The 23,817-nt window shown below is 41.1% G+C and overlaps 1 protein-coding gene across 2 annotated transcripts; it reads left to right on the top strand.

Annotated features, from left to right (window-relative positions):
* Positions 1-9,951: 9,951 nt before the first annotated feature.
* On the top strand, positions 9,952-23,762 carry LOC138588413 (prolyl 4-hydroxylase subunit alpha-1-like). Of its 2 annotated transcripts, none has more exons than XM_069658522.1 (15): positions 9,952-10,136; positions 13,917-13,999; positions 14,154-14,250; positions 14,752-14,903; positions 15,463-15,600; positions 15,786-16,025; positions 16,537-16,745; positions 16,832-17,008; positions 18,040-18,110; positions 19,804-19,903; positions 20,042-20,095; positions 20,190-20,255; positions 21,588-21,656; positions 22,111-22,207; positions 22,421-23,762. In XM_069658522.1, the coding sequence occupies exons 1-15, from the start codon at positions 10,123-10,125 to the stop codon at positions 22,489-22,491; spliced, it is 1,638 nt and encodes a 545-aa protein (XP_069514623.1). In that variant the 5' UTR covers positions 9,952-10,122; the 3' UTR covers positions 22,492-23,762. The 2 variants fall into 2 exon arrangements, with proteins under 2 accessions (XP_069514623.1, XP_069514622.1); XM_069658521.1 differs by lacking the exon at positions 18,040-18,110 and adding an exon at positions 17,273-17,343.
* The last annotated feature ends 55 nt before the right edge of the window (positions 23,763-23,817 follow it).

Here is a 23,817-nt window from a genome sequence, read left to right as displayed (position 1 = left end):
CTCTGTTATTGACAATAATAAATATATGTTGGATAGAAAAATGCCTGTGTTCAGGCTATTGGACCTAAGTGTAAAACATTAGCTTGTAAGAGAAAAGACCTCATAGCAAAGGCTATGTTCACTAAGAGACGAACTCATTGCTTTCCACAAATAAAAGTGTAAATATTTCATGAATACAGGACAAAACAGTCACATTATTTAGTCTTCTTAAGTGAAACTACAAAAGCAGCAGGAAAGGCTGCACCACCTGCCTCGCCGAGTGTAGCAGTGCAGCGGCGAGCGGAGAGACGCACAGAGCCGACATACCGACAAGGAAGTTCAGCACCATCCCCAGCAGCAGAATCGCGAGCAGGTATCCGTGAAAGAGCAGACTGTGCCAGCTGCCTTTACTCAACACCTGCCAGGGATTGTCCGGGTGGAGCAGCCACAGGAGGCCCAGCACCAAGCTCTGGTTCACCAGCTGGGTGTAGTAGATGTCAAAGACGGAGGCTTGGGCGACAGGGGGGAGGCGGCGGCGCTCAGCTTCGGACACTTTAGACAGCCAGGTGAGAGCGAGACTGTGGAGGAGTAGAGCCAGAGGTGCATACATGTACTCCAGAGACGCAACACCTGCCACACCCTGAGAGGCTGCAGAGAGAGAGAAAGAGAGGAAGTTGGTTTAATTTGTTAATCTGAAGACCCGTCAATTTTACCTCTAAATTACATCCACTTTTTTACCTCTGACAACAAAAGACGTCCCACACAGGAGGGAACTCAAAACAGAGAAGTGGAGAGGTGGTGGAGGGGCCAGCTTCAGGCAGAAACTAAAGCCCACAGTTACAACAGGCAGCAGAGTCAGGGTGACGGGGAAGAGGCCGACATACAGGCTGCTAGCTTTAGCCCATGTAGCCAGCACAGCGTGGATGCCGCTACAGATAGAGGGAAGAAGAACCCTCTCACCCAGGGACCTGGAGTACCGCTTCAGAGGCACTAGACCCAGGAGGTGGAGGAGATTTAGGACTAGGAGAGAGACCAGAACCTGGAGAAGATGACGATAAAAGGAGTCAGAGTTTATAAAAAAAAGCACTTAAGACTTAGATAGTAAGTACAAGTGTTACTGATCTCAGACCGCTTAATTGGTTGCTTCAGCTCATGTGGATGATAGAGGGCATTCAAAGCAGCTTAGTAACATCTGCATCTCTCACACCGTCACAGTAAAACTTTTGGCTTTTTATACCAAATCTGTCACTTTAATACATCTTGAACATTGGTTTTAATTCCTGACTTGCATGTAAGCGATGCAAAACAATAATGTGCTGAACCTGGGCCTACTCGTATGTTTTGCAACTAGTAACTATTTATCATCCATCAGCTATTAATGTAATTTTTCCTGCTATTTTGTTTATCATTTACAAGTAGATAACCTTAGAAACGTGCACATTTCAAGATGAAATGATTTTAAAAATGAAGTAATTTTTTTCCTCTGGGAAAATGCAATTGACACCCTGCACTATAACCTTACATTTTATAGACTAAATAAATCCATTATTGACAAAATTATTATCTTAATAATGTTAAATTATTTATTGATCATAAAAATTACTGTTGGGTGCAACCCTAATCAATCAATCAAATTTAATCTACGTCCTCGCTAATTATATCTCTACAGTTTTAAAGCATGATGTATGTTTAGTGGCCAAAACTAAAACACCAAAGTTAAGGATAAAGATCCAGAACATGTTTATAAGAAAGTATATCCATCCTACAACAACATTCAGAATGCCACGTGGATCACTGCACCTTCAGACTGAAGTCTCTACAGCCCCTCCCACTGTCTCTACCACAGAGCTTGTAAATCATTACAAGTGTCGGTTCCCTGGTTCAGTTAAACTGAGTAATTATTTGTTCATTTATAATTGCGATGAAAGTCAGACATAAAAAAAACTATACATTTTCCCATTATCACACTACACTCACATTAAATCTTCACACTAAAGGTCAACCAGTCGTGAATGACTGGGCTCAGTCATTAGCTCGTTCAGACTTTGGACAGGACCACATTTACATGTAGGCCCTTTTGTTAACCATTTGGTTAAACATCTATCATGCGCAGGTATTCAATAACAATGAGCCCCTTCTGTCTGTAACAGGACCACATGTCCTGTCCTTCAAACTAACACACACACACACACACACACACAGCAAGCAGTGACAGAGCTACAATAGCCAGCAGCCACATTTCCGTGTACTGCATGAAGTTAACCAATGATTAACAAAAATCCAGTAAAAGAATCTTTTTTTAAAGATTTGTCAATGAAGCGTCTTTGTTTGACATTCACACATTAGTAGAAGTAATAATTTATAATTTATAATAGTAATAATTTTCCCATTTTTAACATAATGTTAATACATTTCGTTGTGATTTGCTAATTTGGTATGTGTTTGCAGAGACAGTATAAAAGCACATATAATTACGGTAGACGCAAATACTTGCCATCAGAGAACTCAGTGCTTTGTGTAAACTTAACAGCAGGTAAGCCATTACAGTATGTGCACTCTTATCAGAATTAATAATACATGCAGGTGCTGCAGGCAAATAACACCTCCAGTTTTGATTGATTAACTCAGATTAATGTGTGAATCAGCCAGGCAGCAAAGGTACCAACCTGTGCAAAGCAGAGAGCCACTGCATACGGGTAGTGATACTGAGGGAAGAAGATCCCGGCCACAAAGTTTCGTAGTTTGTCAGCCAGGCCATAGATCACCAAGACCACCAGGCAGAGGGCGGGAACCAGCGGCTTCAGAGCATGATTAGATGAAAGAGTCTTTGCGGCTGAGGCGCACCATCCCCTACACCACCTCCCCGAGCTGCACATAGACACAGACATGAATCCGTTAATAAATATAACATTTATGAGCTCTGATTTTAGTTTGGTGCAAATTGTATTAAGTTAATTTAACTAGACGTAGAGCTAAACTACTGTTTTTGCAGAGCGTAATGTTTTATAAAGCTCACTATCAGGAGAAGGTTGCTCTGTTTAGCTGACAGATATGCTCTTGTGGATGGTGGAACACTATTATACTGTACATGCAAACGAAGTCTGGCTATGTAAATACAGGTTTATTATCATTTGCCTGGTTCAGAAAGAAACAAATAATATTTTGTAAAAGCCAGTAGGATTACCTTTTACCTAAAGGACATGCTGTCATTTTGTGCAAAGGGTGGAGTGCAGGGATCTGTTGTCTGGAGACAGTGAAGAAGAAGAAGAACATTATAACATTATAAACCAGGAGGACAGGAAATATCTCCTCTCAAGTATGAATTGAACATTTAGAAGCTGTTAGCAATGACATCCTGTCTCTTTATTGCCATAAGCCTCTACATATATTATATACAGGAAGTTTTTACTTTAGAAATGTATTCACATCTTTTACCTGCAAAACAGCCGGATTTATTGTTTTCACATTTAGTATTTAAAAGTTTGGGAACAAGGGTGCAACAATGTAGTTATCAGACAGCTAGCCATATCACATTTTAATATAGACCAATATTGTCCAAACCCATGACTGTAGTTTGTGTGTCCTTTATTTTTAATTAAACTGTGATAGGACAAAAAATATCAATAATCCCCTTGCTCTAGCCCCTCATGCTTATCTACTACTACATAACAATTAACAGTACTGTGTCACAACAGTATCAATCCACTTAAACCTTAACTGCCTCAGGCCTCTGAAGTCAGACTCTGTTTTACCACATAACTATACCTACTTAATTATACACCCAGTAACATAACTGATATATAATTGGTTTACAGCATCTTCATGACAACACTCCTTGTCATCAACATCCTCCAGTGTAGGTGACATGCTGAACCATATGTTATACCATCTTTCAACAAACGTATTCAACTTATTTTCACTAACATACTGTACCCTGTACTAAGATAATGAGTATAAGTTAATTCAAAGTTTCTACATTGTTTCCTCTGTACAACTTCACAACTTGTTCCCTTGTTTGCATCAGTCTGTATGCATACTCCAGAATAATACACTGCACATATTGAGGGATTAATACACATAAGTCTGGGTAAATGGACTGTACTTATATAGCGCTATTATAGTCTTTGCGACCACTGAAAGCTGCTTTTACACTACATATCACATTCACCCATTCATACATTGATGGCAGAGGTACCCAACGTAAAGTACCCAACTGTCAATCAGATATCACATTCATACCCGTTCAGTGTCTTGCCCAAGGACACTTCGACATGTAGCCTGAGGGAGCTGGGGACCTCCAACCTTCCGATTGTATCCGATTGATATCAACATGCCAAAATAGCTATAAGAGAATATTGGAGATCTTAATAATGACGTTTAACCTTATGAAAGCTATAGGCTATTGCTAAAGTATTAATCTAATTTGTTTAAGAATAAAGTAGAAGACATTTCAAGAAAGTAGCTACACAATTTAAAAGTTACGTAAATGAATAGGCTCAAAATAACACCGGGAAAGGGAAACGTAGCCTATCGCTACGGCTGTAAGCTGCTTTATAGTCTAACTGGTACATCTCTTTCGGCTAGTCAATAAACTGTGGGGGAAAAAAAGCCGCGAGACCAAAAACTTAGTCACTTACGCCTGAAATCCCTCATTAAGTCATATTTCATTTCGAAGGTCCATAACTCCAACTCTTAGGACGATATTAATGACGACCAAGACCAACGTGTCCCTGCCACCGTTGTGCTGAATGAACCGCTGTCTGCTGCTAACACTCACTTCATGCATTTCCTCACTGTGTCCTGGTGGACTTTGGTCCTGGTGTGTTTGTTGTCCCTTAATAAAAGAAGCAATCTAGTATGCCAGTTGTTTAAGCTTTGTCAGAGCAAATACCATCTGCTGTGTCATTTTAGATATGTTTGCTGATACATTGTATGACGCATAATAAAGGATATTGAGAGATAACAGCCTTGAAAGAGGAATTTGACCTACTAGGCTGTATGTTACCAATTGTTGGTAATTAAAAAAAATCTTTATTGTTATGTGGCCTGCTGATGAGACATTAGAGAGTTAACTGGTTCTTCAGCTTTGACACCTGTTTGTGACATTCCTGACAGTTCATCCCCAGTTTTATTTTCCCTACTTCGCCTCTGTCTGGATCCCTGTAGCTGCATTTAAGTCCTGAAGGCATCATCGGCCACATGGCAGCATGACGAAGGGTCTGCTTAAGTCAACAGACTTCTCACACCAAAGGGGGAAGGTCTGTACTCTAAGGTTCTAACACAAAGAACTAGCTTCATGCATGGAGTGCTCCGATTGGTTCAGAATACTATAGAAACTAGCCTGTAAGCTGCAGAAGGCTTTTTGTCATTGCCCATTAGGCTGTCAAAATGCAACGGCAATAGAATGGAGGAAGGTGAATGATCATGCGTGTACATATTACATGCAAGCACACCCATGTTTTTCATGTAAACACTGAGTGATCTGTGTGCATGGATGTGTGTGTATATATTCATCTCTGATCTTGCACAGTGTACACCAAGTTATTAGCTAACTTACCTAGGAGCTCAACAGGGGGCAGCAATACTCTGTTTTGAGGCTTGTCGATACAAAGACTTTGTCTTACAAAGCATTAGACACATGTTTGTATGAATAAAAGTATAAAGACAAAAAATACCAGTACTGAAAATGTTTCAAAATAAGTTGGTAAGATATAACTTATATTAAGCCTTTCATGTACATTTACTCGAGTACTGTTTTAGTAGTATTTCAAAGTACTGATATTTCCTTAACTTGCGTTCTTCCGTTTGCTACTTTTTACTCCACAAGATTTTTACTCTATTACACGTATTTCATAGCTGGGTTTACTTGTTACATTTCAGATAAAAGGCTAGGTCACTGTCTGTTCCGTCCCTCCCCTGCCACATTTCTGTTTTTCCAGGTCCTTGTGCCTGCAGCCTTCCTGTCCTTCTCTGCTACCTGCCTGTCTTGATCCTGCATGTCCTGTGCTAGCAAGCCCACTGCCTGCCTGTACTGAGCCTGTATCCCCTGAACTCTTTGCGCCATTTGGGGACAGTTGAAGATACTACAACAGCATTCAGCAGTCACCTTGGGACTGTGCAAGCTTGAAAACCCATTGTCACGTCCACTTTGCAAGCAAGGAACCCTAGTTCCTTAGTTTGGGTGGCTGTGGCTCAGTGGTAGAGTCGGTTTTGTCAATCGGAAGGTCGGAGGCCCCAGCTCCCTCAGTCTTCATGTCGAAGTGTCTTTGGGCAAGACACTGAACCCTGAATTGCTCCCGTTGGCATAGCGGATGGGTATGAATGTGATGATCATCATCATTGTATGAATGGGTGAATGTGACATGTAGTGTAAAAGCAGCTTTGAGTGGTCACAAAGACTAGAAAAGCGCTTTATAAGTATATATATACTATACCATTCAGTTGGTTTCCCTGCCTCCACCCAGTCTGAACCCTTGTAAGCCATCAATGCTGGAGCCCAGCCAGACCTCCAATTGGCATCCAGTAAGGATGCCCAGCCACTGGCCCCTTACTAAGCACTCCTGTTGCCAGTCTCCTGCTCTGGTCACCTGGTTACCCTTCCCTGGCCTTAGGACCGGCACCCATTGTCTCACCTTTGTCATCAACCTCCAGAGGGTATTGGTCCTCTTTGCTGACCTATAAAGGGGACCCTTCCTCGTTGCCTTTCTCAAGAGGGGATCCTTCCTCATCACCAACCTCTCCTGTGTGTTGTGGGAGACCTGCAGAGAGGTTCCCATAACGTTGTCAACCTCCAAGGCGGGCCACCTGTTGGGCCTTCCTCTCTTTCAATATATGCCTATATGGCATCATCCTGGTTACCTTCGAGACCTCCTCTGCCTTTTAGCCATGCCTCCAAGTCCTCCAGATCTATAACTTGCTGCTGTCTTAACACAAGGCTCCTGCACTTCTTCTCTCTAGCCCCCAGGCCATCAGCCTGTTGTCTCCTGCTCTGCCTCTGCCCATTCCCCAGGCTTTCAGGTGGAGATCCCCTTGGTCCATTCTTCAACTCCCTGGTCACTCGCCGCTAAATCCGTCCTCCAAACCTCTTTCACCCACCCTGCAGTTTGTGTCATGGACACAAGACGTGAATAGGGAAATTTAGCCTATAAAAATGTTTTGCAAAATGTTTATTTAAACAGAGATGGTGGTGTGTTGAACACCCTATCATGTATGTTGTTTTAAACAGCTAAATTGAATATGGTGGGATCTATATATATATTGCTGTGGGTCGGGTATAAACATCTGAAACACAAACCAAACAAGAGGTTTTGGCGTAAACAGTGGTTCAACCCGGAAACCATAGCAAAACCTGGCCAAGGAGCCATAAAAAGCGCCAGGCCAGCTGCTCTGAGCTTAAATAAGTTTATGTAATTGACATGTCTGGAGGAAAGAGGCTACATCCCAAAAGAGCTAAAACCAGTTCAATTAAAAGACAGTGACCAGGTTAAACAAACAAGTAAGAGGTGCACAGAACATCATGAAGGCTGCTGTGAGGAATATGCATACTTTTATATCCTCCCTTATCCTTCTGTTCTCTGAGTACAACCCCAATCTTTGGTTTCTGCATGGTCTTTTTGGTTTCAACTTGAAACCTTGTGCTGACCAACGATTACTGGGAGTTAATTTGGATGAAGTAGGACACCTACCCAGATCTCTCCTCACCTGTCAAGAGCCAACGTCCATGTGGCCCTCTAGAGCACTTAACCGTTACTGTGTTTCCATGATCACCAGCTAAATTAAGTGCAGGGTGAAGCTGAGGTTGAGTCGCAATCACAGCTATACAAGAAATACCTGCTTTGTGGGTATTTCCAAACCTTATTTTTCCTGTTGGGATTTTTAATTGAAAAGATTTTAACAGTATCTCTTCTTGGTGTAGCATGTTCTTCTAATGAAGGGCTGGTGGGAACAGCTGATGCATCTGCCAAATGACTTGAAGAAGATGGACGTAGTACTGCCCAGGTAAAGAGTTCTGCTGTTTTATTTACTTGTTAAAGTCTAAAACAGAGCATATGGGAGTCATCATATTTACAGTTTAGCCTCCTTTTATGTTTCTGTAGAGCTGTCTTGATGTTGCTGTCCTCTGTGTACATGTCAGAGTGAATTACAGCTGTAGAGCGGCCTCCAGAGACCCTGTCAACACATCCCAGAAAGTGAGCAGCATCTGTGACAGAGAGGTCAATAGCACAAACAGTGACCGCTCCTCCCTCTTACCTATCTAGTACAAAGGTAAGGGGTGTATTTTTACTACTCTCTCTGTCTTTAAGAATTTAAGCAACCACAACAACACACACAAAGACACCCTGCAACTTTTGTACTTCTGCCTACAAGCAGTATGCGAGACAGAAGAGGTGCTGGTACCTGCTCTTCCACAAACAGCCAGTGTAGAACGAGGATATATAACCCCACAGCAAGTGTACAACCTGCTGAGCGCAGAGGAAACGCCAACCTGCCTTGCATGATCCTTATTATATTCTCATCCTGGATTGTCGCAGGGCAGAAAGTCAGTGCTCCTCAGAGGCTTTATAGGTCATACACTATGCACTACATTTACATTGAAATAAAATCCATCAATGGCATCATCTGGCCTTAAAAGTTTTGAATCAACACGTCTTTCTCAACAAAATATAATCATTAATTCTAAGAAATAAAGCAGGCAATGCAGAAGTCTGTACAGTATTCTATCACTTTGCAATGCTTAAAAATCTAAATACATGTTTTAGGTACAAGGACAGCCACGTGGTGACAGCACGGGCTGCTGTGATGGTGATCCGCCCTGAGCTGGGCTGTCTTATCAGCTGTATTGACCTGCGGAAGTACTCTATAATACTGCTGTATGCAGAGGAAGGATGCAGCTCAGGTCAGCAATCGACTTTCAGTCTTGAGGATACACAGAAATACACTCGGATTATTACGCTTCAGTTACATTCTGTCTTCTATGTAGAACATTTGTTAATCAATGTTTCAGCTAACATTGCGAGCATGTCACTGTCGTCCATTTCTTTTCACTTCAGTTCACTTTGTAAAATAGAGACTGAAAAAACTGAGTTTGTACAAAAGTCTCTCAAAGAATAGATATTCCCCTACAGGTTTTAATTATATAATCACTGTTATGACATTTTGCTTGGTGATAGTTAATAGAACGTTATACATTAATAATAGTATTTTATATAAAAGGTTCCTGTTTATCTATGTTATTCAATGAGGTGATGATATTCTGATATGCTGAGTCATGCCATTAGTTAAAAAGTATTCAAAAACTGAATGGTGGGTTTGCTTATAACCAGTGTTTATCACAGATATATACAGTCCACACTGTAGTGTTTACACAGGGCATGTCATTGAGATTTCATTTGGTTACATTTGTTGTGTATGGCATGCAAGAAATATGACAGTAACTTCACCGTTTCTCTCTCTCCCTCATTCACACTTAGCTCCACCCTGTTGAACTCAGTAGCATACTTGAGGAATTCCCTCCCTCCAGTCACAGTTTTTGGTAGGGAGGGAGGAATTTTCTGGAATGTGGAAAAAAAGGAAGAGAAGTCTGCAGGTGAAACTCGAAAAATCTAAGAAACTGGCACAGAACAGGCTCAGAACATAAGTTTGAATTGAGCTACTGGACAACGGGTAGTGGCTTAAGCTTTTTGTCAATAAAATATATTGTGAAAAACGGATTCTTTATCGGTGGACAATCACAATGGGGCCATGGTGGAAAAGGGCATTAAACGGATTTAAGTTTTGCACAATCCCGTGTGAGAAAGTAACGGGGAAATTAGTTCTTACAAATACAACTTTAAACAGTAAAACTCCAAATACTCATCCATGACTGTGTCAGCACGGGTGAAGACAACTAGACGCCTCCCCTAGCAATTTACAAACGACAGCCCCCAAAATCTCTAGTAGCAGAAGTCTGTATGCATGTGAGAATCTGCACGTAGCATTCAGACTTCTAGAAATCCAGCCCTTTACCACCAGATGGCCAGCTGTGCGCCGGATCATCACAGATAGGACGAAGCACCACACTCCTTCTTCATCTTCTTACCGTTGACTGCACCGAGTCTCCGGCTTGAGAGGACCCATCGACCGGGGACACATTTCTGCTTCAGGATGCTCTCGTTAAGGTAACTATTGACTCCTACCTCAGATAAAATGGAGAAAAAACTTTTCTGTCCTTCCAGGTATCTCTCATATCAAACCGCAGTTATCAACGTCCTCACAGTATGTTAATAGCGACCGTTAAGTTAAACGATGCAAAGTTCTATTTAGCTAGTCCAACGTTCCATTCAGCTAGTCCAACATTCCATTTGCTGTTCATTTCAGTTAGGGAAACGTTAGCTGGCTAAGCTAGCTAAAAACTAGCTAACATGGAGGAAACTTTGATTTATGTGGTGGTTCTCGGTAGCCGCAGCAAACATTTTAGTAAGACGGAACCGATTCATAGGAAGTAAACTTTGCAAAATGCAGTTAGCTCGAGTTGTAAAGTGCGAGGAAAGTGAACCAAATCTGCCTGTGAAACTAGTGTCTGTGTTATGGCATTCCTGTGCAATGCAGCGTGGGATGCTGCTGCGTCTCTAAACTGCATAAACTCAATAACAGCATTATTTACACGTAATTTATGCAATAAAGTCGCGTTGTCTGTTAAGTTATGCACTGCCCTGTATGAGAGACCTATTATGCTCTGTATGGATGAAGACTAATATGGATATAACTTCAATTTCTAGGTTATGCTCTTGTTGTTAACTTAATATTCACTTATTTCGGTAAACAAAAACTAGCTGCTTTCCAAAATGAAATCCCCACCTCCTGTCAGTAAGTTTACAGTTAGGGGTTATTGACGGGTTATTGCAGGTAAAATCAGTTCAGACTCCATGGGGCACTGTGCAGCCCTCACATGAGCTTCCCCGGCGGGGAGGGGCGAAGACGTGGCAGTCCTCTTCATCCACATCCTGTGATATCTGACTCCACAGCTTCACTCCCAGTAAAACTTGGAGAAGACAGTTGTAATAAAGGCGAAGCTTCTAGAATAAATTGCAGACAGACAGGAGTGCTCTTGAATGTTTAATTGGAACAGTTTATTAGGCCTGTAGATGTTTATACTTTTGTATTGGAAATAGCATACGGTACAATACAGTACAGTATGATGTCAATGTCTATGCCCAAAATATAATGGAAAATAATATTTTGTTTATAGTTTCTTAAATTTTAATTTTCCCTGCTAATGTTTATGGACATTCCAACAATTGGGTTATTTTTCATAGTTTTGTTGGTTCTTGGTTAATTTCTTAAAAATGTAATTGCAAGACTTCTTCAGGCATTCCTCATTTCAAACTATCGTCTTATACAAAGTGGTTAAGCTCTTCCTCCCAGAGGAAATACCCCACTCCCTGCCAGTATTTCGATTGCTTTTGCTGCTTTCTCTGTCCCACATTCAAATTTCACAACTGAAAGTAACTGGTTTAGTCGTGATCTCTGACGTTCTAGCCAAAGGAAATAGCAGAAGTAACAGTAAAAAAAAACAGTAAAAATGCAATTCAGCTGCAAAACTATCTAACTACTAAAAAAAATATCCTTATGAATGGCTGAACAGAATGCGTTTTTAGAGCTCCCAAATCTGTTCATTAAAACTGCATTAAATGTGTCTGGCAGGTAAAATGGGCTATAAGGAATATGTTGAATGTCTCATGCATGCACTCTCTACCACTCACTTTCATGTGTGGCATGACACATGGATCTAAATTATAACTGTTATACTAACAGCTCTAATCTTGGCAAAATACATCTACAACATTTTAACAAGAGGGGCCTGTATTTGTCTCCCTGTCATTAAAGTTTTTATCTAGGAAATCTAAGTGGCAGAGGCATATTTAAGGTATCATGGCCTAAATGGCACCCGAGATTCTGGAAACACAGCAGTAGCACTTAGGCGTAATGGTTATTTGCACTTTTTCTTTCAGTCTTTACTGAACTAAACTTTGGTTTGAATTAAATGCATTTTAACTTTGCTTTAATTTAACAAGCTCTGAAAGATATATTTTTCCTTTTTCTTTGCTGCTGGCATTACATTAAATGTCATATGAAGATGTGATATTACAATGAAGGATTGCCTTGGAATGACTGTTCGAACCTGCCTGAGCCTGTTGTCTGCTTTCAGTGAAAGGAATTAGTAATCTGCATCTGTGAAGAGTTCGTGCATGACCTTTTACTCTGCCACTGGATTTCAGTCTCTGTACGTGCGTGGGTAGCAAACCTGAATGAGTATTTTACAGCTTGTGCCATAGCAGTAGAGAACGATTTTGGAAATTTTACCACAGTTTATGAGTGAGGTTGAAGAAGTTTTGTTTTTGGAAAAAGCAGCTCATTTGTAGAGCTAGAAAAACATAATCAAGGTAGGGCTGCATGTAGCCTACTACTTATTTTAATTTCTAATTGATTTCATATTTATTATCTTTATATTTAATCAATTATTATTTTATTTTTATCATTATTTTCAACCAAAACTGAGACATAGGCTATTCATTTACTTCATTGTAAGACCACAAAAGCAGCATCTTTTCTCATTTAAAAACTTGAAACACGACCAATACTTAATACATTTTACTTAAATGCATCAATTATCAAATTATCAATCTAAAATTTTTTTTTGATTTAGCTAGGCTAATCAATTGATCTTTTAACGAACTAATCGTAGCGTCTTTCAACCAAGGTATGTTCTCAGCAAGGCACCGAACCAGGGTTTGAGTGGCTTTATCATAGGTGCCTCTTATCTTTGTTATGTCTGTTCTATGGGAACCGTTTTAAAATGTATTTTGACTCTGTTTGAATCATTTGTTTCCACCACTTTTCTTAAAGTCTACCCCCATTGTCATTGCAAGAATCATTAACACAATGTGCGGCACAGACAAGGTTCAGCTTCAGGTATACTCAAAATGTAACATACTTCTAATAAGTTTTATGTAAAGTTAGGCCACTGAAAAAGCACAAGTGATTCGTTTTTTGGTGCAGATCAGGAGACAGATGCATTCCTTTTATGTATTTTAGTAGAAGTATTTCTGATGTCGATCTGAATCCAGATGCAGATCCTTTTACAATCACACATCTTTTTTAGCACATGAACAAGATGTCAGGTCCTAACAGGTATTCTTCTACTGTTCAGTTTCAACCACTCTGCATAAACATGTGCACATACTCTTAAGATACACCGACATTCACGCATGTGCCTGCACATTTCTTCCTGTCTGTGTTCTCTTGTAATTTCTGCCCGTCTGGGTAGAATGATCACAGTGCCACTCCTCGCAGGCCTGAAGCCGTGACTGTGCCAACTCCAAAGCCAGACCGGACACAGTCACAGCAACCACAGACTTATATTTGGCTTTGTGTGGTGGCTGCGAGGCTGCACTTCGAAAAGAATTAACACGATTTTCAGAGTTTTCTAGGTCAAGGCTTTGATTATTCCTTCTGCTTTAGCTTCTATATTTTGAAAACAGCAGCTGCTTCTTTGCAGAAATCATGCCCCAGTTACACAATCCCCAGGCCTAATGTCCTAAAAATTATTTTGTAAATGATCTTCCATCTTCAATGGTGCTTACACCTAAGTTTTAAATAACTAGAACATCACTGCAGGGAGTACAGGAAGGAAATTTGATAAATCTTGAAGTTTAAGACAACAAGGGAAGCAGTAGCCTGGATGAGTAGCCATGTCTGGAATGTTTTATGTGGCTCGCTGGGAGGGAGCTTTAGTAATCCAGACAATAACTGAAACTTGAAAAATAAGCCTTAAACTGTCTGTTTTAGGGATTAAACAAGATATCTGCAGAGGTAAAGAAATACTCAAGTGTTTTATGCCACCCCAGTGTACCGGCTATGTTATTAAAACATATCTAATACTCCCTCTCTTTCCTCAGGATGGAGCTACCATGTTGGTGTTTATTGTTGCTGAGCTCCCTACAGTCACTCTCTGCCCACAATGACTTCTTCACCTCCATAGGTAAAAAAACATCAAGGAACATGTTAAGATATAATTGGTCTTTCTTTTGACTCCAAGTTTTCCCACACATAAAAGCAAACAATCTCATGAGATACCCTTTGTACTTCATGATTTCAGTATTGATGGTGACATTTTTCTGATTTGTCTTCCTCAGGACAGATGACGGATCTGTTATACACAGAGAAAGACCTCGTCACCTCTCTGAAGGATTACATCCGAGCAGAGGAGAACAAGCTCGAGCAGGTCAAAAAGTGAGTTTTTGGGCACAAAGTTATACACATGGATTAATACTCAAAGAGGCATTCATTTAACTATCTATTTAATTATATATATATTTTATTATATTTAACTATAATACACAAATCTTATGCAGACTATTTTCATGGTTTCAGATTAAAGCAATATATCTAATTCTAGGGCTGCACGGTGGTGCAGTGGTTAGCGCTCTCGCCTCACAGCGAAAACGTTCCAAGTTCAAACCCCAGTTCCTTCCTCCCACAGTCCACAGACATGCTCGTTAGGTTCCTTGGTGACTCTAAATTGCCCGTTGTTGTGAGTGTGAGCATGAAAGGTTGTCTGTCTCTATATGTGTCAGCCCTGTGATTGACTGGCGATTAGCCCAGGATGTACTCCGCCTCTCGCCCAATGACAGCTGGGATTGGCTCCAGCCCCCCCTGCGACCCCGAACAGGATAAGCGGTATAGATAATGAATGTATGGATATCTAACTCTGTTTTACCATCTTTGTGATAGGTGGGCTGACAAGTTGGATTCATTGTCAGCCACAGCTACACAGGACCCCGAGGGCTTCCTGGGACACCCTGTCAATGCCTTCAAACTGATGAAGAGGCTGAACACAGAGTGGGGGGACCTGGAGAGCCTTGTGCTCAGTGACACCACTGATGGTATGTAAAAAGGAAACACATTTCAAACAATTGTATTTGAGGACGGTTAGTATACATGTCTCCAGCTTTGTCCTAAATTAGACTATACTGTGAGGCCTAAGAAGATGACAATGAATACAAGGATTTTCCATTACTTTTTGACATTGGTCTGTTCCAGTGCTTTCTATAAATGTCCTGGGATTCACTGATCTTGAAACTACCTAATTAGTGCAGCAGAGTTTATTCAGAGTACACGGATGCTTTTTTTGTTTAATTGCCAAAAAAACAAGGAAAGGACTTTTAAAAGGCACTCGATAATCCAGGGAAAGCTGTATATGTCTGCTTGTTTACAGCAACACTCTGGTGCTAATTCACTCCTGAAATATTTTAGTAGCAATCAACATGAGTTATTGAAGCAGAAGAGAATGTTGCTCAAGAGTTTTTGGCTTGATATAAAGCTATAATTCTTCTTGCAGTCTCACTGATAATTAGGAGAGAATAATTATTGTTCCCTTGACTGTTTTTTAAGTATTAAATACTAAATCATTTTGCTATCTCTTTCTCTGTCCATCCCTCCCAGGATTTATTTCCAACCTGACCATTCAGAGACAGTACTTCCCCACAGATGAGGACCAGACCGGGGCTGCTAAAGCTCTCCTCCGGTTACAAGACACGTACAGACTGGACGCCAACACAATCTCTACAGGAGACCTACCTGGTAAAGGCCTTTAATCAGTGCATATCATATCTATCTTGCACAACTATTGTACTTATTTTTAGTGTCATTAAAGTCACAGTAAATAGCAAAACATGCAGGGATCTTGGTGTCTGTGACTTGCATTAGAAATTACAGTGAGTTTTTCTTCCATGCCAATGCCTGCCTCTGCATCCTCTTCTTACTAGGAGTGAAACACAAGAGCCACATGACAGTGGAGGACTGTTATGAGCTGGGGAAAATCGCCTACTCTGATGTGGATTACTACCACACGGAGCTGTGGATGGCCCAGGCCCTGAAGCAGCTGGACGAGGGAGAGGAGTCCACTTTAGATAAGGTGACAGTGCTCGACTACCTCAGCTACTCCATCTACCAGCAGGGGGAGATAGAGCGAGCCCTGGAGTACACCAAGAAGCTGCTTGAGCTGGGTGAGTCCCTCCGTACAATCAAGTTCTTTCACGATTTTTGAAGTGTAAAGGGAGGCATGTTTTCGCAATGTGGGTTGATATGGTAACCTTGGATTCTTTTACATGTTTTGATATGGTTTTTGTCTAGCCGTGCACAGACCCAAGGCTTTATTTTGATTGACTAGATAAGACTGTGTAAATGCAAAACACACAATGGCACCTCTAAGAAAGACGAGAACATTAGGACAGATTATCTAAATTGCAAACATGAGGCCAACATTTCTAAGCCCAGCAGACATAAACTGTCTACTGAACTATTATTATAGTTAGCCAAAACATCCTTGTCATTAGAGTCCCTGAATTAATCTGTCTTGTTTATACATTTTGTTTCTGAGGAATGGATAAGGTCAGGCTAAATAAAAAGCATATAATTACATGAAGTTGTCGGCTCAGTTACTTTGAATGCAGGGGATCTGATATTGCTTCTTTCACCACTATTATATCTGTTCACCTCTTGTTTTCCTGTTTTCAGACCCAGAGCACCAGCGCGCCACGGGCAACCTGAAGTACTTTGAGTTCCAGTTGGAGAAGCTGAAAAAGGCAGAGGAGAAATTAACTGACAAACAGAAGGAACGAGGGAAAAGGGAGACAACGGAAAAGCCCAAAAAGAAGGTCCCCACGTCGCTGATCCCAGAGAGGAAGAAGTACGAGATGCTTTGTCGTGGCGAGGGCAACAGAATGGTGAGGGGGAAAAAAAGAGAAAACTACGTCCAACTTCCAAAATTCACCTCATTTTAAATCTATTATTTTTGTTTTCTCTCAATCAGACCCCCCGCAGACAGAGCAGGCTGTTCTGTCGTTACTACGATAACAATCACAACCCCAAGTACGTGCTGGCACCAGTCAAACAGCAGGATGAGTGGGACCGCCCCTACATCGTCCGCTACCTTGACATCATCTCTGACAGAGAAATAGAGAGGGTCAAGCAGCTGGCAAAGCCACGAGTAAGTTACTCTCAGTAGAATCAGTGCTCCAATGATCCCATATGATGCATATATAAAGCTATATTAGTAACTTTCCATTTTTACTTTGATTAGTTGTAAAGCCTGCTCAGTTTCTGGTATGTGCTTTAGTGTATTGAGGGCGCCTGAGGCCAAAGCTGTGAGGCTGGTTGATGTGATGCTGCTAGTTATGCAAGCACACAGGCACACACATCTTTGATTGTGTGAGTCGCTGTGTGTGGGTAAATCATGTCCCTGGCTTCACAGCTACGCAGGGCCACCATCTCCAACCCCGTCACTGGAGTGCTTGAGACAGCTCCATACCGGATCAGCAAAAGGTAAGGCATGGGCAGGAGCTGCCAAGAAGGGAGGATATAAGAGAGAGTTAGGAGGGAGACGGTGAGACTTTCTCCCCCTTTTCCCCCTCGGTGACTCATCCCATTTCTCCTCTGTACTCCCGTTCGTCTGCATTACTCAATTTCTCCACCCTCCCTACGGTTTAAGACTCCTGAGCTGAAGCACACTATATATAAACATTTGTAGGCTATTATTGGTTTGTGAAGTGCGTTTCATTCAAATGTATCATCTCATGGCGCTTTCAAAATAAAAGAAAGAGGACATTCTTAGAGCTAATGGAAATGTGGTTTGGATTTGTTGATACATCTCAGCTCAGGAGTCTGCTGCAGAAAGGTAACACAAGAAAGCAGAGGACGGGAAAATGTGTTACTTTTTCTACTAGTTGATATTAACATAGTAGCTTTGGTGAGCCAGGGGGTGTATCAGAGGCACGCATTTATTCCCTACTGCTCAATTTCAAAAATTGGCTGTTAGAATCGGCCTCTGAAACACTCTCTGGGCACTTCTTAAGAATATCATTGACAACTAGTGACCGGATCTGCCTCTCTTTTCTCTCCCTCTTTCATCCTTTTGCTTTTTTACATGTCCTCTTGTGTGTGTCACATTCCATCCTTTTTTTTTTTTTAACCTTCTTTACCTCGACTTCGGTGTCCTTCTGCTGCTGGAAACTACTGTAGTTAAGGCGAGCCACGGTGCATGACCCCCAAACTGGGAAACTTACAACGGCCCAATACAGAGTCTCCAAGAGGTAAGGGGTCACAGGTCAACAAGTAGGGCTACAATCTCCTTACCCTCAATCTCAATCCATCACTTCATCTTTACCTCTGTACGGTAAATTAAACACTTACCCAGCCCTGCATTTGGTAAGCATGGAATACTGAAAATGTTTCGCTACACCAGGAAATCTAACGCTAGAGGACGTTTTCATTTAAGTGAAAACTCCGAGAACACCAGATTGAGTTCAAGCTTGGTGTAAGCCAAACTGAGCAGCTCTCTTGTGTTGTTTTTCCATGTTCTTTCAGTTTACCCGATGATTTAATGATTTTCATGGAGCTGCGCAGTCCTGACAAAGCTGCTTTCTTTTCCCAGGTTTTTTGAGATCCAGAGCACTGAATCTCTGCTCCCCATTGCGCTTTCCAGGAATGAACCTGTAGCACGTTCTTGTATGAGCTCATTACAGCTGCTGCAGTTCTTCTCTGCTTCTTTAACTTCCAAATCAGCATCAGAGATTAAGAAACTCCCAAAGCCTGATGTGCTTAAAAACACTGACACCTGGAAGCATCTTTGTTAAGAGAGGGCCACCATGTAGGAAAGTAACTTGCCCACTTTGATAGTTGTCTTTGGAAGTTTAACTTGCAACCCACCCTAAAAATAGCAGTTTACGCAGGCCACCAAAATCACCACATTGCTCTGGTTTTACTGTTCTTGGTAATTAATGTTCGGGTGAGTGTGCACATTGGTGCAAGGGTGCGGTGTCGCTTTGATGTTTTTTTGTGCGTACGTGTTAGCCAGCATGTATTTCCACTTTCGGCGAACGTCGACTGATGAAGTGACAAAAAGACATGTGGTTGTACTCAAACAAAAAGTTTGACCTCTTTCTCAACCGGCTCGAGGAAACAAATGAAAAAAATTTGTTGGCTCACATTTTGTCCAACACTTCTTCCAAAATATAACTTATTATCAACAGCAAGTCCTGCTAAAAAAGCATGACTCATCTCACTGTGTCCCACATATGCACATACACACAGTTCAGAGTAGATCTGCAGATATTCTCAGAAACACTCAGGGAGCCTGTGGAGGTTGGAGTCATCCCACAGGATTTTTGACTCAAGAAATTAGAGACAAAACTTGAGTCTTTCTTTGTCTGTTGTGTTTGTTGGTAACTTCATCTAAGTTTTATCTTTAATCATTTTATAAAATTATGGCTGGCCTGACCGTTTTTATATGCATTCCGTGGCCAGTCAGGCCTTCTGATGTGGCATACAGAGCCCTGTTTTAATAGTCTAATGAAAGAGGTCATTTCCAATGTTCGGTCAGCAGCTGGTTAACACAGGCTTTCTCTTAGGCTGGGCAGTTAGAGTGAGTATGAAAGGCAGGTAGTGTGAGGACTGTAAGACCCATGAAAACATTTTCCAAATGTCCACGTTCTAATACACACACACGGTTTGAAGTCAGAGCAACCCTGTACCCTGAGCTGATTGGAGATTCTGAATCTCGGGCCAGTTTTCCTATCCTTCTTTTTCTTCATACTTCCACTTCCCTTCTTTAAATCCCATTGTAATGCCAAACTTCTCCCCTCCCTTTTGAGCTTTTCACGGCAAAGTTTTTTAGCATGACACTTCTCTCCGTCGCCTATTTCAGAAGGAAATCTTTACTACCATCTGGTGGACAAATGTGGGTCTCACTTACAAAACTGTGTGACATGTTCTGCTATATTCCAGTGCTTGGCTCACTGGCTATGAAGATCCAATGATTGATCAGATCAACCAGAGGATTGAAGATCTCACCGGGCTGGAAATGGACACTGCGGAAGAGCTGCAGGTAAGAGTTAGCTGGTTGGAGGTTGAAGGTTCCGGACATTCACCTGGTGAATGTTTATGATTCTATTCTTTGTTAACCTGTGTCTGTGTGTGTTGGAAACCAAGTGAGACTTACATCATATTTTACTGATCTCTGCAGGTTGCAAATTACGGCGTTGGAGGTCAATACGAGCCTCACTTTGACTTCGGAAGGGTAAGACCCCTTTGTAATTTATAGGTCAAGTTCTATAAATGTGCTGTTATGTTAATATGGCAGACAATAAGACAAGATGTTCCTCTCTCCACAGAAAGACGAGCCTGATGCCTTTAAAGAGCTGGGCACCGGGAACCGCATAGCAACATGGCTCTTCTATGTGAGTGAGCACTTCCTCAATACACTTAGAGACCATTGTTGTTAACTTCAAACTCAGCTTACACGGTGGCCAAACCATATTAAACTCTCCAACCACCCTCATCAAAACATAATGTGTGGACAGTCGTTGTGGAAAAACCCTGGAACTTTATTATACATTTTAATCAAGATCCTAATGCACCAAAGATCTTATGTTAAACCATGATCCAGCTTCATCCAGTATTGGAACGAGCAAAAAATAAAATGTGATATTTTCAGTGTGAAATATATTATTTGTATCCACTTTAAACTTCTTAACTTATGTAAATTCATTTGACAGATTCAGGCCTATTGATCAAAAGTCCTGGATAATTTCAGTAAACAGAGCTTTGCCCATAGTGCCTGTCGTAGTACTAATACTTCCATATAGTTATCTGTGAACACACTTATTCTCTACATGTATTAACTTTTTTTTTTTACAGTGTAGGCCACATACGGCTTTTACCAAAACAAAGTTCAGCCATTATTAATCAGAAGCCAACAGTACCGTTAAAAACACCTGGCTCTTGCAGATAATTGATGTGCCTGAAGAAATCTGTTTGCCTAAGTTGGGTTTTAAGAAACATGAGCTTGACCTCGGTTCGATTTATACCCGGGCCATTTGCTTCATCTCTCTTTCTCCCCTACCTGTCCTGCTTATGTTAAGCTGTCTCAATCCAATAAATGCAGAACAAGCCCAAAAAAAAATCAAAACAAAACAAACAGAACACTGGCACTCACAGATAACACCGAAAATTCTCCCAAATACATTTAATACATAACAAGACTATTAATTAGTGAGTGCTGGTGTTCAGTCTGTGTGTTGTGTTCCATGTCATTACCATGCATCTGAGATACAGCGTTCAAATTTGAGAGCTGTGCGCGCTGCTGCTTTTTATAGAAATAGGACCATAAGCAGGCAGGGCAATGAACTCTCTCACCCCACATGATGTCTTGTATCATTTAGTACCTGTGGTTAAGAAAGCTGCTGATGAAATGGGCCAGTGAAGCTCACCATAAACTTTCATCCTTGGTTTTGCTCACAGTGACACCCTGTTATTACACATCAGGGGCTATCTGTCGTTTATGATTACGGTTTTAAACCAGTGCGCCAAAATCTTTGCTGTCACAAATGTGACATCTGAGTTAAAGCAGGACCTGCTATGATGAAGGATGCAATGAGGCAAAATGGGACAAAAATACAACCAGTGATATTTTTATGACAAAGCACCACAATAAGTTTCAGTATTCATGTGAAGTATTCAAATGATTAAATGGTTCCTAACCTCTGTTTGCCTCTCTGTCTCTGCTGTAGATGAGTGATGTATCGGCCGGTGGAGCCACAGTGTTCCCTGACGTTGGTGCAGCAGTTTGGCCACAAAAGGTAACCGCTTATCTTCCTCCACTTGCTACAAAACATTATTACAGACTTAGTAGCTGTGTCTCATTGGGATATATATTGTATTGCCATCTAAATGTAGTTAGTTGTTTTTGTTTGTTTTGAAGTATAGCACACAGTGAAAATATTAATTAATAGCAGAACAGAAATGTTTTTACCTCTCTTCTAGGAACAGTACCAATTAGTGAGTTGTCACATTCAGTACACAAACAAAACAATCCTCTTTGGTCATATTTCCATGCAAAATAGGAGCATGCACTATAAGCAATTGCATATACGTTTGTCCTGTCATAGTAATAAAGTCACCATAAACGTTTTATTTTTTTTAAATTAATTTACAAGACTGATGCTAACTTTCCCACATGTGTGGCTCTTCCTGGAGGGTTCGCAACACTGCTAACCTCTGCCGTGTGTGTGTGTGTGTGTGTGTGTGTTTCAGGGCACTGCAGTGTTCTGGTACAATCTGTTTCCCAGCGGGGAAGGAGACTACAGCACCCGACATGCAGCGTGCCCAGTGTTGGTGGGCAACAAGTGGGGTGAGCTACTGTTTGTCTGGTTCATTGTAAAATATCATATAAAGACCTCAGCTTGAGACCATAGTATTCACTAAAGAGAGGGCTGATTTGAGCAATTAAACCCAGAGTCATAACCAAGAGTCACACCTGGTCTTTAGTGCATGAGAGAAGAAGAAGAGTGAATATATGTACTGTGTCTTGATTGAGTTAGAATAATATTTTCTTTGCCTTTAGTATCAAACAAATGGATCCACGAACGAGGCCAGGAGTGGCGGCGACCTTGTGGCCTAAATGAAACTGACTGATGGAAAAAAGGGAGCCTCCTCACCAGCCTCCCTGCTCCTTCTCTTCCCTTCCTTGTGAACCACCCAGAACCACAGCACACTGCAGCACATCACTGATGATTTATACAGATACTTTGGGTTAAAATGGCCTCTATACAAACACTTCTTATTCCCTAGCTGTTGCGCTCCGAGCCGAAAGATTGTTTGGGTTACTGTCGTGCCCCTGGACAGTATTTGCATCGCTGTGACAGATAGCTTATTCTTACGTTTGTTGGTTTTTGAGAAACACTCGTGCCCTTTTCACTCTCCCATGTGTCCTTCTTTGCACTCTGAATGAACTCTAGCTCTGTGGTGACATTATCCCTTAGCAGTGTCTGTAGGGACCAGCTTAGTCCCTGTCAGTTTGAACCTTAAAGGTACAGTTCACCTTTTTAAGGGGCCTCCTTTTATTTCATTAACAGAGCACTCGCGTGTGGTTTTAGAGAAAATGAAAATAACTATTTCATTTTTAACATTGCAAAATGTGACTTTGAAAAAAACACATGCACCATCTTCGAAACTGTTTATTTATCTCAAACACGCTTTATTTTTTCGTAGGATTTTTTCCAATAACATCAAGGTCAAGTGCTCTGGAAGGAATAAAAGGACAGCAGCAGCACATATCAGACTCCCAAATAAGTTAACCATATCTGACCATAAGTAGAGTGTTTTGGGTGGGAAAATACACTTTATTTCCTGCAAGTTAGAGATAATTTTTACTTCTATGCAACACATTTTCACAAATCCCTTTCTTTGTTGGTCTGCCTCTAAGCCATAGTATTTTTTTTTTCCATTTGAATGTTGACACTATGATATAGTGCTATGAACATACAATGTTCACAAATGCCTTGGAACAAACACACCTGTACACAGTCACATACACTCCAATTCTGCCTTTTGTTTAAGACTATATTTCACAATTTTAATCTGTTCATCCTCATTGTCCTAGTGTTGTGTGATGACCTAAATGACATCATCTGGCATTGAATTAGCAACAAATGAATAGTACCACATACACGTCAGAAAATGGAGAAGACTGGTTACACCACATTGTGCCATGACATGTTTAAATACCCAGTTTTTTGTTGAGTTTTTTGTTGTGGCCAGTGCTTTTCAGTGTTAGAATAAGTGGGGTTTCCAAGGAAGAAATGTTTTATTTATATGTCCCAAGCAATTTTGTGTTTTTTTGTTTTCGTTTTAAATGAAAGTCTGAAATTGTTTTTTTTTTCTACAATAAAGACTGTTTTACTGATCTGAATTTGTTAAAGCGTCCTGCTGCTGTGGGTGTGGGTGTGTGTGTGTGTGTGA

This window comes from Semicossyphus pulcher, unplaced genomic scaffold, assembly GCF_022749685.1.
Source record: "Semicossyphus pulcher isolate SPU_LCO1_2020_fin unplaced genomic scaffold, fSemPul1.0.p SCAF_12, whole genome shotgun sequence".
In the NCBI taxonomy this organism is placed as follows: Eukaryota; Metazoa; Chordata; class Actinopteri; order Labriformes; family Labridae; genus Semicossyphus; species Semicossyphus pulcher.
Note: the sequence above shows the minus strand (reverse complement) of the source record. Positions and strands in the feature narration are given on the sequence as shown.